This window comes from Helianthus annuus, chromosome 17 (assembly GCF_002127325.2).
Source record: "Helianthus annuus cultivar XRQ/B chromosome 17, HanXRQr2.0-SUNRISE, whole genome shotgun sequence".
Taxonomy (NCBI): Eukaryota; Viridiplantae; Streptophyta; class Magnoliopsida; order Asterales; family Asteraceae; genus Helianthus; species Helianthus annuus.
The window spans coordinates 181,528,962-181,546,601 of NC_035449.2; the positions used below are offsets into that span (position 1 = coordinate 181,528,962).

General features: G+C 40.1%; 2 protein-coding genes across 2 annotated transcripts; one reads left to right on the forward strand and one right to left on the reverse strand.

Annotated features, from left to right (window-relative positions):
* The first annotated feature begins 7,802 nt into the window (after positions 1–7,802).
* Positions 7,803–11,229, forward strand: LOC110926402 (ATP synthase subunit beta, mitochondrial). Its single transcript, XM_022170163.2, has 9 exons — positions 7,803–8,385; positions 9,133–9,208; positions 9,287–9,375; positions 9,471–9,588; positions 9,683–9,786; positions 9,876–10,034; positions 10,154–10,378; positions 10,471–10,782; positions 10,869–11,229. Exons 1-9 carry the CDS (start codon positions 7,927–7,929, stop codon positions 10,977–10,979), a joined length of 1,653 nt encoding a protein of 550 aa, XP_022025855.1. The 5' UTR covers positions 7,803–7,926; the 3' UTR covers positions 10,980–11,229.
* Positions 11,230–12,530: 1,301 nt separating this feature from the next.
* LOC110926403 (sec-independent protein translocase protein TATC, chloroplastic) lies at positions 12,531–17,265 on the reverse strand. The gene is made up of 4 exons (XM_022170164.2): positions 16,833–17,265; positions 14,752–15,038; positions 13,696–13,986; positions 12,531–12,982 (listed from the first exon to the last, which is right to left on the reverse strand). Exons 1-4 carry the CDS (start codon positions 17,089–17,091, stop codon positions 12,773–12,775), a joined length of 1,047 nt encoding a protein of 348 aa, XP_022025856.1. The 5' UTR covers positions 17,092–17,265; the 3' UTR covers positions 12,531–12,772.
* Positions 17,266–17,640: the final 375 nt, after the last annotated feature.

Sequence of the window (17,640 nt, forward strand, 5' to 3'; positions counted from 1 at the left end):
TGCATTTCTGCGGGTGCCAAACGGTAAGGTGCTTTGGCAATCGGTGCTGTTCCTGGTAACAGCTGAATTCTGAATTCAACTTCCCTGTCTGGCGGTAGTCCTGGCAATTCTTTTGGAAAGACATCTGAAAATTGGGATACTACTGGGATATCTTTTAACTCTTTTCCTTTAGTGTTAGTGATTATAGAAATCAAATACACTATAGATCCTTTCCTTATACAACTTGCAGTTTTCATCACAGAGATGAATTTAGTGGATCTAAATGGTTTATCTCCTTTAATTAAGATTTTTTCACCTCTTGGTGATTTTAATTGAATTATCTTTTGATCACATAAAATACTGGCTTTATTGGCTATTAACCAATCCATTCCTAATACTACATCAAATCCAACCAGATTCATTGGGTAAAGGTTTGCCATAAATTTTTGATTAAAAATTTATATTCTTGCCCCCTGCAAGACTTCAGAAATCCTAATAGTTTCTCCATTTGCAGTTTCTACTAGACATTCTTGTGGTAGTTTAGTTAATGATTGATTTAGGAGTTTGCAAAATGAAGTATTAATAAAACTTTGGTTGGCACCAGAGTCAAATAATACTTTAGCAAAAATATCATTAACTAAAAACGTACCAGTAATTACGTCTGGAATCATCCTGGCTTCCTCTGTAGTTAGAACGAATGCTCTAGCATTTTTAGTGTTCTTGTTGTTCGCAGCTGGGGCTAACTTTGGACAGTTTGGCTTGATATGACCTTTTTCTCCACAATTGAAGCACATCCCATTAGTTGGTTTTCTTCTGCATGTCTCCTCCTTATGTCCTGGTGCTTTGCAGAAATTGCAGTAAGTAGAGCATCTTCCAGAATGCTTCTTTTTGCAGGCTTTGCAGTATGGTGCAGAGGTAGAACCTACATTCCTTCGATTGGAATTCCCAGAACGGAATTCTTGAGTAAGCCTTTGGGTTAGGTTTCTTCTCTGGTATTCTTCTCTAGTACGGATTAATTCATCTGTCAAGGTATTGGCTAGTTCTACAGCTTCTTCTATGGTTTGGGGTCTAGCTGTCTTGACTACATGTTTAATTTCTCCAATTAATCCCCAGATGTAACGGGAGATTAATACCGGTTCAGGTGATGCAAGGGTAGGTACTATCCTAGCATATTCAAAGAATGTGGTAGTGTAACCCTTACTGTCTACTCCGGTCATTCTCAGATTCAGAAACTTATTTGCTATTTGTTCCTTTTCATTGGGAGGGCAGAATTTCCTTTCTACCATATTCTTAAATTCCTCCCATTCCATGTTATAAATCCTATCACTTCCTCTTGACTGGAGGATAGTGTTCCACCATTCTAAAGCTGCATTTTTAAACAGATTTGAAGGAAACATTATTTTATCTTCTTCAGCACACTTGCTTATTTTCAGAACCGCCTCAGTTTTCTCCATCCAGCGTAAAGCTGCAATGGGTCCTTCATTGCCCGAGAATTCTATTGGTTTGCAGGACCAGAATTCCTTGTAAGAACAACCATGTGGCATGGTTCTTCTTCTTTTGGGAACGGGCGCTTGAAGTATGGGTCCATTGTTCACGCTGTTTTCTGGTTCAGTTGGTCGCTTACTGCTATGCTTACTTTTATTATTCGCTTCCTGAACTGTTTGAATAATAAATGGCATCGCATCTATAATTCCCTGTGCCACAATATGCTGAACGACACTATTATCCATTTGGTTTCCGTTGTTATTATTGTCCGAATTCTCATTAACCACGTTAATGTTACTCTGGTTATCGTTATTCAGATTTTCTTGATTTCCCACGTCGGCCATCTGAATTTTAGACATTTACCAAATATTAATATCACAAATAATATTTATATATAGCCAATCACATGACACACACTTTTTTTTTAACCAAAAGCGTCGAGCATTGCGACTTTTACTCTTTTTATATAGTATGCATCAATACACACCAGTACAGAAATAAAAATTACAGTACCGACTGAAATGTAAAGCTACAATACTAATAGTAGGCATCCGTAGTTTTTTTTTTCTAACACATACACACATATATTATTATATTATTATTACTACTACCGTATTATCATCACGTTTACTGATATGGATTTATCCAGAAATCCATATTACGCTCATCGTATTTCCATACGAGGCGTTCTCCCACCTGTCGCATACGATCACTGCTTTCTAAAATTTCCTCCCCAAAAGTCCTAAGTTCCTGGACATTTTCTGCACTCATTGGGGGTGCAGGTTCTAGGACTGGGTTTGGAAACTGAGGTACGGGTTCCTGATACGGAGGCATAGGGGCTTGGTACGGGTATGGATTTTCTAAAATTTCCCTAACATATGCATCACTAATGTTGTAGGGATCTTGAGGATCTAACCCTAGGTAAGCTCCTAAGTTGGGTATTGGCACATTCTCCTGTATTGGGTTTTGTTGCACGTAGTCCCTAACATCGTCCCACCAGGGGTCGTAATTGTTTGGGTCTAGAGGATCAGGTGCAGGTACCCTAGGTATCTCCTCCGGGTTGAAATCAGGCATTTCTATCTGGTCTTCTATTTCCATGGGTTGATCAGGATTTTGTGGTTGTGGTGCTAACATTTGTTCCAGGTTTGGGTCGGCAGCAGTGGTTGCTAAAATATGGATATTAGCGATACCCCTATTGAGCATATCCTGATTATAAGCATCAGTTTCTCTTTTTGCTGCGGCTAACACTCGCTGTTCCTGCAACTTTTTCATTCTTTTCCTACGCTCGTGCGCTCCCCTACTGAACCATCCCCTCTTTTTCTGAGGAAATGGCTCTTCAGACTGAGCCTTAAACACAAAGATTCCTTCTTCTATGTCAGCAGAATACCCTGAGAGGGCAGGCTGAGAAGAGGAGGTGCCTTCGCTCCTAGGCGAACCAGACAGTTGACAATAGGCGTCAGAAGGTCCTTGGTCACTCATACTGTAAACTAACAAATAGTCAGATAACACATAGCAAGAAATACAATTATACATGTATTTTCATAATTTATTTCCTAACATTTTGAATTTTGATGTCAGCAGAACACTTCTGTGGCTGAATCAGTGGCGTAGCTCTGATACCACCTTCTGTCACAGCCCCCGATCCCTATTTCCCGGGAACGGGCGGCCGTGAGCCAGTCTCGGTGGTATCATATTTATTTATCCAATTTGGCAGCGGAAATTTTCATCAGGACCGTAGTTAGGAAATATTTTAATCAGAGTAAACCACCATGTTTTATAACATTAAACATATGGGTAAAAACCCAAGTTTTCAATACACACGTTTCATAGGAATAAATCCTATTTATTTAATAAAAACATCCATTTTATTCTTAGGTAACTTTATTGCCACTTTTCCAAGCCTTCAGTGCTGTCCAGCTGGCTTCTATTTGGCTTTCACATATTGTTACCTGAAACGCGTTTTAAAAACATTTTGTCAGTGGGAAATACTGGTGAGTGAATCCCAGTTTGATCAAGTTTAAATAAAAATTCACAGTGAACAGTATTGAGGGCGCATCCGCAATTACATTTGTTTCCAAGTTATATCAATTACCACCACACCGTAATGTCGTTCCGACTTATGGTCATGTTACTCCTTTACCAGGTGGTAACAAATTTTGTATACAAAACCCCAAATTTACCGACTGTAATTGTATTCTTACAAATACTCAATAACTGTTATTCGCATGGAAAGAAATTTAAGGTTTTGTAAAACAGTTAACAAAAAGTGGATCAACTCACAAAAATGAGTTCATAAAAAGAAGGATCACTCACATTGCTGTCTTAGGTGATTCTTTAGGGTTTTCTGGTGAATATCTATAATTTACACAAATGCACGTGTGTTAGTATAATAACCCATTTTAACATTAGTAATACCCTCCCCGAAACGGCATTCCAACGACTACGTCGGGCAGAACCACGACAGCCGTTACGGAACCCTAGATCAATCGGGCAGCGTATCTAATACGTCTCCAGGGGTTATAATACTTACATCGTAGCAGAACATCGCTAATTTAGGGGGTATAATGCCCGGGTATAATAACACTACTACAGAATTTGTGATTGAGAATCGAAAATTGAACGAGCAGACTGAAGGCCCGTTGCCTTCTATTTATAGTTGTGAAATCTGGTTCCCACGCGGCCCGCGTGACATTTGGGCAGGGCCTACGCGGCCCGCGTCAATCTCGGTCAACGGACTAGCTTGTCCGGCTCACACGCTAGGTTCGACACGCGCTGGACACGTGGCGGCTCCGGGTCATGCCACCATTTAGGACGCGCGCGGCCCGCATCAACTAAACCGAACATGTACGCGGCCCGCTTGGGCTTATGGTTTTGGCGATATACTGGTACACACTCGCGCGGCCCGCTTTAACTTGAGGTGAGGCCCTACGCGGCCCGCCTCAACTTAATAATTATTGTTTTTATTTATTTTATATAGTATAATCTATCTTGGGGCTCGGTTTTCACATACGGGGTGCATATAAAGACACATTGAGATATTTTAAAATATATTAGGGTGTCGGAAATATTATGAGGATGTCTGTTTTACCGAGGGTTGTTATAAGCATCGGCACCAGTATCACCCTCTTGTGGGTAAGTGGCTTTCCAGTCGTCGGCCATCTGGATAGTGGTCATAAGGGTTTTAAAACCACCTTTCGACCACTTCAAAACCGATAAACCACCATTGACGGCACCACCATCATCATCATCATCTTCATCTTCTTCAGCCGCCACAACCGGCTCTTCAGGGTTCTCACCCTCCACATTGTGTACATTCGATAGTTCAACCATCACAAATATGAATGTATATAAGAACGTGAGTAGAAAAACTCAAACTACCTCATCGGAATTTCAGAAAATCTTATCGGAGAAGACAAGAGGAAACTGTTTCTCTCACCGAAAATTTTTGAAATTTTGAACAAGTGAGGGGAAACCACGAACGGTTTCCCCTTATATACTCATCGCAATAAATGCAGCATGGAAACTGAATCATCATGTCCAAAAAGAGCGAATTATGCGGCACCACATGTCAAGCGCCGTTTCCGCTGACGGTTATCACGCGCGCGTGGCCGCCCACGCGCCTGACAAAGGAGACGTTTACACTCCTGCTACAGTGCATTTAATGGCCTCGGGCAGTGCAACTGTTCTTTCATTTCAGCACATGCCAGAAAATCTCACCAACTTCCACCAACTAACACGTGCGCTCAGCCACGTGTACAACAAAAAGCGACAACATTATCCAAACACAAGCGGCATGCAGTTTCTCTGGTATACCACACCATAACCCATACCGCATGTCGTTTTTTTACATACCCCATAAAATAGCCAAAAATTATATCTTTCCATGGTTAAGGGGGTATAAACATATCCGCACATACCCACGAGTACACGTGGAATATGCGGAGATGACACACACGAGCCCGTACAGGTGTGTCAGATACTCAGAACCAGCGTTGTTCTTTGGACTGAACCGCATCTCAGAAACAGGTAAGCCGCATTGCCTTCATTCTCTTCAAGCTTTAAATCTCTCCTGTCCGGTTCACAACCATAGAGGGTGCATAAACAACTTCTTCAACGAGAAGAAGGAAGGGAATGTACGCGCACGCACATCAGCAACCCTGACTCCTGATCCTTTAAGAGCCACATTCGAGCAACACACCCGTTTCAAGCGAATATGGGGTGACAAAACCGCAGACACTCATGAGTCACTGCGGACACAACCATAGCTTCCGCAAACGGTTGCTACGGAAGAGCCACAACTAAGTTCACATCGATGAACGAAACTACTTCAAGGAAACCTCCTCGGTATTGGAGCGTGAAGGAAAATGGCTAAGGAAGAGGTGCGGACGAGATCCCCAATGCTCATACGAGATCCCGTCGAACAACAAGCGGCCGAACAGCGGTAACAAGTCTGCTTATGACTTTGTTACCCTACTTGTAAGACAGATAAAATAAACAATGGTGGGCATTACCATGCCTATGACCATGTTTATTTGACCATTATCCAGAATCACATTGTTCGACCAAACATGGCCAACAATGACGCAAGTACCCAACATTGTTCCCACAACCGTGGCCAACAATGTCAAGCAACGAGGTAACCGCAAAAGACGTGCGGTTACTAGAGAGCTAATTGGAAGAACATGAACACCCCACAAAAGGGATCATCATTTGATGTCCAATCATGACATCAGAAAACTCTCTTCTTCATTCACCACCTCAAAGGTTGGTTCGAAGTTTGTGCACACCTTCAACCACCATCTCAGAGATTGGTTCGAAGTTTGTGCATACGCCCAGCAAGGTCTCAAGGTTTGTTTGACACACCAACAGGTGGCACCCAACCCGAGGCTGAGAATTTCGCATCAGACGAAACATTCTCACCGGTACGGAAGAGGCATCAAATGACCCTTCTAGACCTCCAGCATGATTTACAAAGAGCAAAGACCATCTACATGGCCTAGGATCTTCTCCAGACTCCAAACTACCTTCTAAACACCATAGTCCAGTACTCCTCCCACATGCAACTTGCATATGGCAGCAACACTAGACTGGGGGGCTTGAAGGGGTATGGTCCCAGATCTCGCGTCAGCATCGACCGCGAGTGACCATTACCCTTATCAAAACCCCCACTAGCTAACAACCTACTTATGTCCATGCGGGAACGCATCGACACAGTAGTTGAATCCAATCTGTCCAGTGATGGAGGAAGACTTACCTGGAATATGAGAACGGTATAGCGATGCGGCCGGCACCGCATCTGGTGTATGAAAACGGAAGTATTCACAGCGATGCGGCCTGGCACCGCATCCAGTGAACACTTCTATCAATACAGAGAAGCTGGATAACAACAACAGTCACCACAGCCGACGATGCGGCCTGTCACCGCATCTCGCATATTTCTTGACCAGAAGAGTAGGACGCGGGAACATCTACAGTTACCGCAGACAGCGATGCGGCTTGCACCGCACCCTGTCTACTCATCAAGTGGGACTGACACCACAGAGCAAGTAGCACCAATGGCAGCTGCCTGTCAGGACTACGTAAGCAACAGACTGACGTGGCGTCGCCTCCCCGGCCGACATGTCTGACACACCTGCAAAGGTGCAGCATGCCGTCAGTCTATCCATCCACCTCCTCCTTCACGCCTCGGCTATAAATACCAACCCCAAACCAGGGTTGAGGTATCTCTTCACAACTCTCTCACTACTACTACTACTATCATACTTTGCTTCCCAAGCAGACTACTGATTTTCACGCCGGAGAGTGGTAACAAGGAGCACCCCCCACCCCATCCTCCTTGTTACGAGTCACGGTTTGTTTCCTTGTGCAGGAGATCAACCCACCGGTGACCAGCCAGCGATCCTCGAGAGGAAGGGATTAACCCTTCTTGACGAGACCAGTGAGTTAATCCTGCCCGGTTAACCATTGTTTCATCACGTATATTATATAATGGTTGATAATCGATGGGTCATTGACAAACATCAATGCTACCGATAAGAAAATCAGTGTACTATACAAAAAACAGGTACCGCGTTTTAAATTGTTGCCGCCACATCGCGCGGGTTCCGGCTAGTTATATTTAAGTAGTAAGGGTCCTTTAGTCATTTTACATATATTTAACTGAGTAAACTAATTTCCATTCACGTCACGAACTATCTTATCTTAGTAACAAGAGAGCAAAAGTTGGGAGATCAGAGGGACTTTCGGGACATTTTTCTCAAAAAAAAAAAAAAAAAAAAAAAAAAAAAAAACCGCAAGTGAAACTTTTACAAGGAGTAGTGAATCTAGGCATTCTTTTGTGTGTACGAATCTAAAGAGCGTTGTAAAATCTTAAAAACCCCCCAAAATTCCCCTCATTTTCAGATCACAGTCTCCCCCGAGACGAACCCAATCCACACATTTCAAACCCTACAAACCCTAACCATGTCTTCACGGCGGCTCCTCGCCACCCTCCTCCGCCGCTCCCTCCACCGCTCCCCCGTCACTCATTCCACCAGATCCTCCGCCGCACGCGCTCTCTCCCACACTCCCTCACCCCCTCCCCCTCATTTCACCCGTTACACCACCTACTCCACCTCAACCGCCGCTCCATCTCCGCCACCACCCGTCTCCGGATCTCACGACGGCAAGATCACCGACGAGTTCACCGGCGCCGGTTCTATCGGACAAGTGTGTCAGGTGATTGGTGCTGTTGTTGATGTTAGGTTTACCGAAGGATTACCGCCGATCCTCACGGCTCTTGAGGTTTTGGATAACTCGATTCGGTTGGTTTTGGAAGTGGCGCAACATTTGGGGGAGAATATGGTGAGGACTATTGCTATGGATGGTACTGAAGGACTTGTTAGAGGTCAACGTGTTCTTAATACTGGTTCTCCTATCACTGTAAGCGTTTGTTTTTTTATATTAATATAATTTGTTGATATGTTTCTGTATGTTAATTTGGATCTAGTGGAAGTAAGAATGGATGTTATGGTGTTTAATTGGAATTGGTGCATTGATGTGTTTATTATATGTTTGTATTTACTGGAAATGAAAATGAATTTTGTAATATTTGACTTGATTTGGTGCATTGATGTGTTTATATGTATGTATTATATGCTAATGTGTATTAAGAACATGGTTGTAAAAAGTGTTAGGCGCTAGTCGGGCGGGCGGTGGGGTAGTGACTAGCGGTTAATAGGGATTAATCGGATTGGAATCCTATATGTACTTTTTCTTACTCATATATATTAATATACATTTTTTTTTCAAAAAACAATGTATATAATTTTTCAAACTTATTAATCTGATTGAATTAATAAGTAAATTGTCAAATGCCTCAAAGATTTTGATCGATTTTGACTGCCTTTGACCGATTTGGATTGATTTTGACTGCATTTGACCAATTTGGATTGATTTTGACTGCTTTTGACTGATTACTCATTTTATGGGTCGATTAGTTGAAATCGCATTGGCAGCCCATCGATAGCTACTAATCGCTGCCAGCTGCCAAGAACCGATTTTTACAACACTGTTTAAGAATGAGCAATTTATAATTTTTATTTTCAACATAAGACACCTGTTATTAATTTATTATGTTTTGTATGCATTGTTATTGCACTGAATTCGGATTTGTTATCGTGATGGTAGGTACCTGTTGGCAGAGCTACTCTTGGTCGTATTATTAATGTTATTGGAGAGCCTATCGATCATAGAGGCGATATCAGTAAGTGTTTTGTTTCACATTGAGTTTTTCTAGATAAAGTCGCTTATCTTTTTTAACTCGGTTTTTTATTTTCAACAGAGACCGATCACTATTTGCCTATTCATAGGGAGGCGCCCGCTTTTGTTGAGCAAGCAACTGAACAACAGATCCTTGTCACTGGTATCAAGGTAATTCATGAAATGTAGAAGTACACACTGCCAATTAAATACTGTCGCGCACCATTATGTGTTTAAGCTTATATCAATCTTTTGCGATCATCTAGGTCGTAGATCTTCTTGCACCATATCAAAGAGGAGGAAAGATTGGTCTGTTTGGCGGTGCTGGTGTTGGAAAAACTGTTCTTATCATGGAGCTTATTAACAACGTTGCTAAGGCCCATGGTGAGTAGATTTTTTTAGTATTTGTATCAATACATTTCAGCATCTTGATCTGCTCGACATTTCTTATAGAGCATTATTTACTTTCTTTTCTTAGGTGGTTTCTCTGTATTTGCTGGAGTCGGAGAACGAACCCGTGAGGGTAATGATTTGTACAGAGAAATGATGGAAAGTGGTGTCATCAAGCTAGGTGACAAGCAGGTATGTGTATTGGAGGCTTATATTATCTGTTATATGTTGACAATTTATGACCGTTATTTAATAGTTGTGTTTTCTTGTTCGTGTTTTAGAGTGAGAGCAAGTGCGCTCTTGTGTATGGTCAAATGAATGAACCACCAGGTGCTCGTGCTCGTGTTGGGCTGACCGGGTTGACCGTGGCTGAACACTTCAGAGATGCTGAAGGACAAGACGTGCTTCTATTTATTGACAACATTTTCCGTTTCACTCAGGTAACACTGCGTCTGACACAATAACCAACGTCTCTCTCTCTCTCTCTCTATATATATATATATATATATATATATATATGGAAGTTTCATCTATTAATCCTTGTCTTTCTATCCTGCAGGCTAACTCTGAGGTGTCTGCTTTGTTGGGTCGTATTCCGTCTGCCGTGGGTTATCAACCAACTTTGGCTACCGATCTTGGAGGCCTTCAGGAACGTATCACAACAACTAAAAAGGGTTCCATTACATCCGTGCAAGCAATTTACGTGCCTGCTGACGATTTAACAGATCCTGCTCCCGCAACAACATTTGCTCACTTGGATGCCACTACTGTGCTATCCCGACAGGTTTGCTTCATTCCATGAAACGGCTACCTATGATATTGTGTGTGTATTGGTGTACGCATGTTAATGTAATTAAAGATTATATAATTTCACAGATCTCTGAGCTTGGTATTTACCCTGCTGTCGATCCACTTGACTCGACATCTCGTATGCTTTCACCCCATATTTTGGGAGAGGATCATTACAATACAGCTCGTGGTGTACAAAAGGTTCTTCAGAATTACAAGAATCTTCAAGATATTATCGCAATTCTTGGAATGGACGAGCTTAGTGAAGACGATAAGTTGACAGTTGCTCGCGCTCGCAAGATTCAAAGGTTCTTGAGTCAACCCTTCCACGTTGCTGAAGTTTTCACCGGTGCCCCTGGTAAATATGTCGAGTTGAAGGAAAGCATTGGTAGTTTCCAGGTCAGTTTATATTGCTTTAAATCATAAAAATTATTTCGCTTACTTTCGTGTCATGAATCTGAATCGACGCTATTCTAAATGTACAGGGAGTGTTGGATGGAAAGTATGATGACTTACCAGAACAATCATTCTACATGGTTGGTGGTATCGATGAGGTCATTGCCAAGGCCGAAAAGATTGCCAAGGACAACGCTTAGATGACAACTCTCGTTTTTCTTATTTGTTGTTACCGTTTGGAATAATTGTCGATTTTGGTGGCGGTTCTGTTTCCAGAAAACCTACATGTACCGGAATTTTTTATTTCGCTAGCCGATGATATGTTGGCTTTGTTTTGTGATAGAGAAAGCTGAGACGATGTTTATCCCTTTGTTTTATTGTGAGATAATAAGTGGGGACAATTGTTGGAGTTGTACATTTTTTTTGTTTATGGTATACTTGCATTTTAACTGTCTTGTTTCTAAAGTACGTCTGTCTACTTAATTGGTGTAGCGAACTTTGTTCGTTTAACTTTGACCAAACAAACCAAATAAACAAACACTTATGTATTCGAGATTTTTTGTTCGTGTTTGTTAAATGGACACCAAAGTAACACACCAGTTCAGTAATATATAAATAGTGTAAACTAATAAATATAGATAAATGAACATAAACAAAAAGGTAAATAAACAAATGTGACATGTTTATGTTTGTTCGTTCATTTAAATGAACCGACGAGGCCTCAGACATAGCTTAGTTTGACTCAATCCATGTCAAATTCAAGTAGCACCGATAATTAATCAAGCCGAGTTTGAATGTTACAATTTGAGCTTGTATGTAAATTATCAACTTTAATACAAACAATGTTGTGGAGATTGAGTCGTATTCAAGTTCATTAGCGAGTTGAGATCCAGTCAAATTATTAATCTTCATTGACTTCAAGTTGTATTAATCCAAGGACCTTAATATAACTTTCTTTTTCAAAACTCATATGTCGGATCAGGAACCGGCTACATAACCTGCCCGGTTGAGAATTGTCTCCATTTGAACTAGCTGGTTACCGGTTGGACCAGCGAACTGGACAAGGTGGTCGTAACGAATTTCAACTTTTATTTATTTCTTTCTTTTAATTTAAAATCTCATTACTAATTCCAGCTTCATATTTGTTATTTAAGGCTTCACATTCTTTCTTTTTGAACGGCCAAGAAACTCAATCCCGAGCACTTTTGGGGCACCCACTGGACAAACGGAGTACTCCGAGAGTAACCCGAGTCCACCACCAATTCCGGGGAAAACCCAGTAACCCACCCGCCCGTAGGCACGACAGTGAAATTACCGGTAAAACCCGTTTGGCTCAAGGATCCAACACAGGTTTCCCTGGGTCTCCTATCATTGCCCACCAGTGCCTCACTTTGCACCAAGTGGGAGTCGAACCTGCATCTCTCAAAAGAAATGCAAGCCCTCCACCGCTTGATCTAGAGATCATTGGCAAGGCTTCACATTCTATTAGGTATTAACATTGTAAATCCAAACCAAAAGATGTTGAAACGTCATCCGGTTTCTTAAACGGTGACCAGTAAGGTGACAGTTTGACTAGTCAAATTATGAAAACACTGGTTCACTTTTACTTAGAGGTGACAAAATGGGCAGACCAGTCGTGTCGAATTTACCTAGAATTTGTTCACCCGGTTTCATTTTTGAAAGTAATTAGAATGTTTCTATTATCACCAAAGTATCATATAATTATATTATAAGTTAACATAATCGTGATCGACCCATTTAAACGTAAAATCATTATTTATACTTTATTGTAAAACAACAAGAGTAACTATGGTCTTCTGGTTCCTAGACCCGTTGAACCATTAAACCGATAGGACACGGGTTCAACATTACAACAAAATCAAGATTACAACAAAATGACAATCTTTCGACTAACATAATCATCCAGCATTTGGAACCTGACCTTGTTAGCCGTCTACAAGCTAGTTAACGGTCCACGCATCGCCAGGACAGGTTACTGCCCCATCAACTTAACGGTCCATGCACCACCAAAGTAAAGACCCAAAAGTGGACCCGCCAGAAGCAACTGAGTAAGCGGGTCAGTTGAAGGAGTTACAATAGCAGCAGCAATAACCGCACCAACCACCACGTATCTCCATATCGACAACATTTGATCCCCGGATACCAAACCAACTTGCCCTAACAATAACTGTATCACCGGAACCTGTCATATTTAATTTCGATATCGGAATTAAATTTGTTTCGACTGTCAAAATTCAACTATTCTAACAACTATTTAAGTAGGGGTGTTAAACGGGCCGTGCTAATGAGTTGGTGAGCCAAACACGACATGAATGTGAACACGCCACTAGTTTTCGTGGGGTGACACAAACACGACCCGCTTAACCTGAAATTTTGTTTTGTATTTTTTCTTCATATTAAGCTAGAGTAAAGTACACGAATTGTCCCTGTGGTTTTCCAAAATTTTGGATTTGGTCACTATATTTCCAAAAGTACACGAATGGTCCCGGTGGTTACACTTTGTAATGCATTTAGTCCCCAACTTTTGCCAAAAGTACATGGATAGTCCCTGTGGTTTGCATTTAGTAACGCATTTAGTCCCTAACTTGGACATCGTGAAACCTCTAGATTTGTTGGTTGGGGAACTAAATGCGTTACAAAGTGCAAACCACAAGGACCATCCATGTACTTTTAGAAAGCTAGGGACCAAATCCAAGATTTTGGAAAACCACAGGGACTATCCGTGCATTTTACTCTTTAAGCTATAACATAAGACACATTTAAAGAATCAATATTGAATTAAACGGGTCAACATGCGGAAACACGACCCGTTTATCTAAACATGCTGGACCAGAAACTGTCCCGAACTTATTTAGAAATTATGTGTCAGAAATTCATATCCCTATCTTTAAGTACCTGAAAAGACAACCCTGTGCTGAACATAAGTACGAGCACGAACTCAAAATACTGATCAATTGACCACAACGATTCAACGGCCCCTTCGGCATACGTAACAAAGAAAGTCAAGGCGGCTGGAGTGAGAACCGAGTATGAAAACGCAATTCCGGCGTAAAAAAGTATCGATGATCCAAGAACTATCGGTGCGAGAAACTTTCTTTCTGATTTCGTTAATCCCGGAAGAACAAACGCTATGATTTCGTACAGAATCACCGGGCTTCCTAATAGAATGCCGCAGTACCCAGATACCTGCAAACACAAATTCACATTCTTAATGGTTAAAGAGCTAATCTTGCGATGATTTCATTAAGTTTAGCGAATTATATTGACTAAAAGTCAAACTTTAAGTCAACGGATACCCGTGTAACAAGCTTGATATTCATTTGATTATAAAAAGTCACTGTTTGACCGTCTCTTGTTTAGGAACAAAAGTATGTAATTATAACTAGAGTAAAGTACACGGATGGTCCTTGTGGTTGACCAAAATTTTGGATTTGGTCCCTAGCTTTCCAAAAGTATACGGATGGTCCTTATAGTTTGCACTTTGTAACGCATTTAGTCCTCAACTTTTGCTAAAAGTACATGGATGGTCCCTGTGGTTTGCATTTTGTAAGAAATTTAGTCCCAAAGTTGGACCTGCTGAAACCTTTAGATTTGCTAGCCGGGGACTAACTTTGTTACAAAGTGCAAACCACAGGGACCATCCGTGTACTTTTGAAAAGCTAAGGACCAAATCCAAAATTTTGGTTAACCACAGGGACCATCCGTGTATTTTACTCTTGTAACTAATAAAAATGTGAACTTTGACTTTTCGGGTCAAACAAAGTAATTCTGAGACGACTTTATCAACTTCTTGATAGAATATTGATACGAAAACAGACGGTTCTATAGATAGAGGTGCATTCTCAACCCCTTTTTTATGAATATTGATCCAAAGTAATTATTTATTTAGAGGTGAAAGGGTATGTTCTTGTTTGACCTGAAAAGTCAAAGGGTGTACAAGGCAAAACAGACCTTTAAGGTTGTGAAGAAAAATTCTCCAGGAGCTAACTGCAAGAATCTAACACCTTGACTACTAACAGGAGCTTCTAGAAGCAATATGAGTTCCTTTGAGTATACAAAACACCCCATGATTGAAGCTCCAACTGCCAAAACCGACACAAAAAGTCGTCCCCGCAATTCTTCTAAATGATCGAAAAGACTCATTTCTTTATCTTCCGGTAAAAGCTCTTTATCCGGATTAAGAAAGTTATACAGGGCACCCTTCACTTGTGTATCTTGTTTGACCTCATTAACCACCTCTAGTAATCATAATCACAGTCACAGGAAAAAAGGCGATTAAATCATGAAAAAAAAACATATAAATAGAACAAAAGAATGTGTAGATTTGAAGAGCTGTATCATATATATTTGTTCATTACAACACACATTTTTATGTATTTATTAGAGCACATTAACGAGTTATGAAAGGTCAATAAATACAAACCAATTTCAATTAAACTGTGAGAACCGGTGTAAACACATGTACATGTTGCTTTAACTGTGATACATAAGACGGTTATTAAACCACATAACCACCTCTCTTTCTTTTTCCTACTACATCTTGTCAGCAGTTAGCAATAGGTACAAGTGCTTATGCCGTTCTCTAGTTTGTTTTGTATTGAACACGTCTCTACGGAAGTCAAATATAAACTATAGTCACACATCAACTTATATGTGCTTATCCGTTCGACCCATCCTTGTACACGGATCAACCCCCCACCCCCCCCCCCCCCAAAAAAAAAAAAAAAAAAAAAAAACCGACGAACTCAAAATCGCCCCACAAACACCCATTGTGGATGCTCTAACTCCAAACACATGAACATTCTTATAAAAAAACTTTTTGAAAAAGAATTGGATTCAACATAAAGGAGGAATAATCACATATCAATCATTTTAATTTTGGAAAATTGGTTTTTAATAAACCAACCTTTACCCCGTTGGTAAATAATAATCTTACCTACATAATTGGTATACAATAATCCTACCTATCAACATGTTGGTACTCAATGAACTTTCCTTAATTTTTTTAACTGAAGTTAGTTTTTAAGTTTTATTTATTACACAAACAGTCCCTGTAGTTGTAATTTACTAGTTTTAATTAGTACAGATATGTATATATAAAATTTAATTACATGGCCCTTGACGTTTGTTTTGTTTTACAAAATAGTTAAAACTAGTAAATTATAACTACAGGGTTGTTTGTGTAATAAATGAAACTTAAAACTAACTTCAGTAAAAAATAATTAACGGAAGTTCATTAAGAACCAACATGTTGATAGGTAGGATTATTGTATACCAATTACGTAGGTAGGATTATTATTTACCAATGGGACAAAGGTTGGTTTATTAAAAACCAATTTTCCTTTAATTTTTTAGTGGAGGAAGATTGACTTCTTTAAGCCATCAAACCAATTCAAAATTCAACATTTTTGTTGAAACCAATCCTTGGTTTAAAAAAGCAGGAAGCGCACAAAAGCGACGAGGTCTAAAACCGAGGCGCAAAGCGCAAACGCGATGAGCTGTTCGTACGCAAGGCGCAAAGTGATTATATAAATTATTTTATATATCTCATAGGTTTTTAGCATCCCCTACCTTTGATTTAGCTAAAATTAAGCTTTATATATGTTTTAAAATGAAAAAAACAGAAATGTACAGCATAAAAAGCCTGTTGTACAACACTCAGCTTAGAAACACCCCATGTACAAAAGACGTGCCCCTCACCTGCGCCATAGGTCAAATTTTAGCCTAAAAAGCACGCATCACCTTCGCCTTTTGTACACAGCCTTATGTCACACAAGGCGTTTTCGTTTGCGCCTTAGGTCGCCTCGCGCCTAGGCGCGCATTTTTAAACCAAGAATCAATCACATATCACTTATTAATAAAGTATCAAATTCAACATTTTTCATGAATCATGATTAACTTTCTATCACCAAACATGATCAAACAAATCAAACTTCAACATTTCAGCTATATAAACCTTAACCCAAAAAAACCCTAATCTTAACAAACATTAAAACAACAACAATAACTCCAAATTTAGGGTTTCCACTTACTAGTTTGACTTTGACTTTCAACAGCTGGTTCTCCACCTCCAATACCAAGTTTCCTTTGCATATCCCTCACTTCATCAGCAGGAAACCTAGCATAACACATGACTCCATTACCCTTATTTCTTCTCTTGTTTGAGATCCACAAGTGGGTCTTTTTCTTATTGATCTGCAACAAAGTTGAATTCTTTGTTCTTGAAATAACACATTTGGTGCAACTTTTTGTGTTGAGTTCAAGATTCAGGATACAAGTTGATGCTGCCATTGTTGTTGATGTATTTTGGTGAAAGTTGAGGTTTTTTTTAATGGGGTTTTGCTGAAACTCGATTTTGTGTGTTCATGATCGGTGGTAGTTAGTGATTTTGACTGATTTCAAGGTGTGGTGCATGTTAGCATAGTTACAGTAAGGGTGCTCTAATCGTGCGCCTGATGTTCTTTTTTCAAGAAAAAAAAAACGTGGATATAATCATACAAACATAAGCCCCCCTTGTGTTTCTGTAAATGTGAAAATACCCCCTTCAACTATTTTGTATACTTATAGAGGGAGAAAAAGAATTAAAAAGATTGTTGAAAAACAAACTCTCAATTACATGTTTCTTATATTTACATTCAGAGTGGAGGGGATAGTTCCCTTTTGTTATTGGCTTAGATTGGCGGCTAGTAATAATGCCCCGTTAGTTTAGTTAAATTACGATTTTTTTCTGTTTAAAGTTTTGCTATTTGTTTTGTTTTTTTCTTCTTCTAGACAAATTATGATTTTGCACTCAGCTCAGCTACTTTCTCTATTGGTCCAGTCAAATTATAATTTTACCCA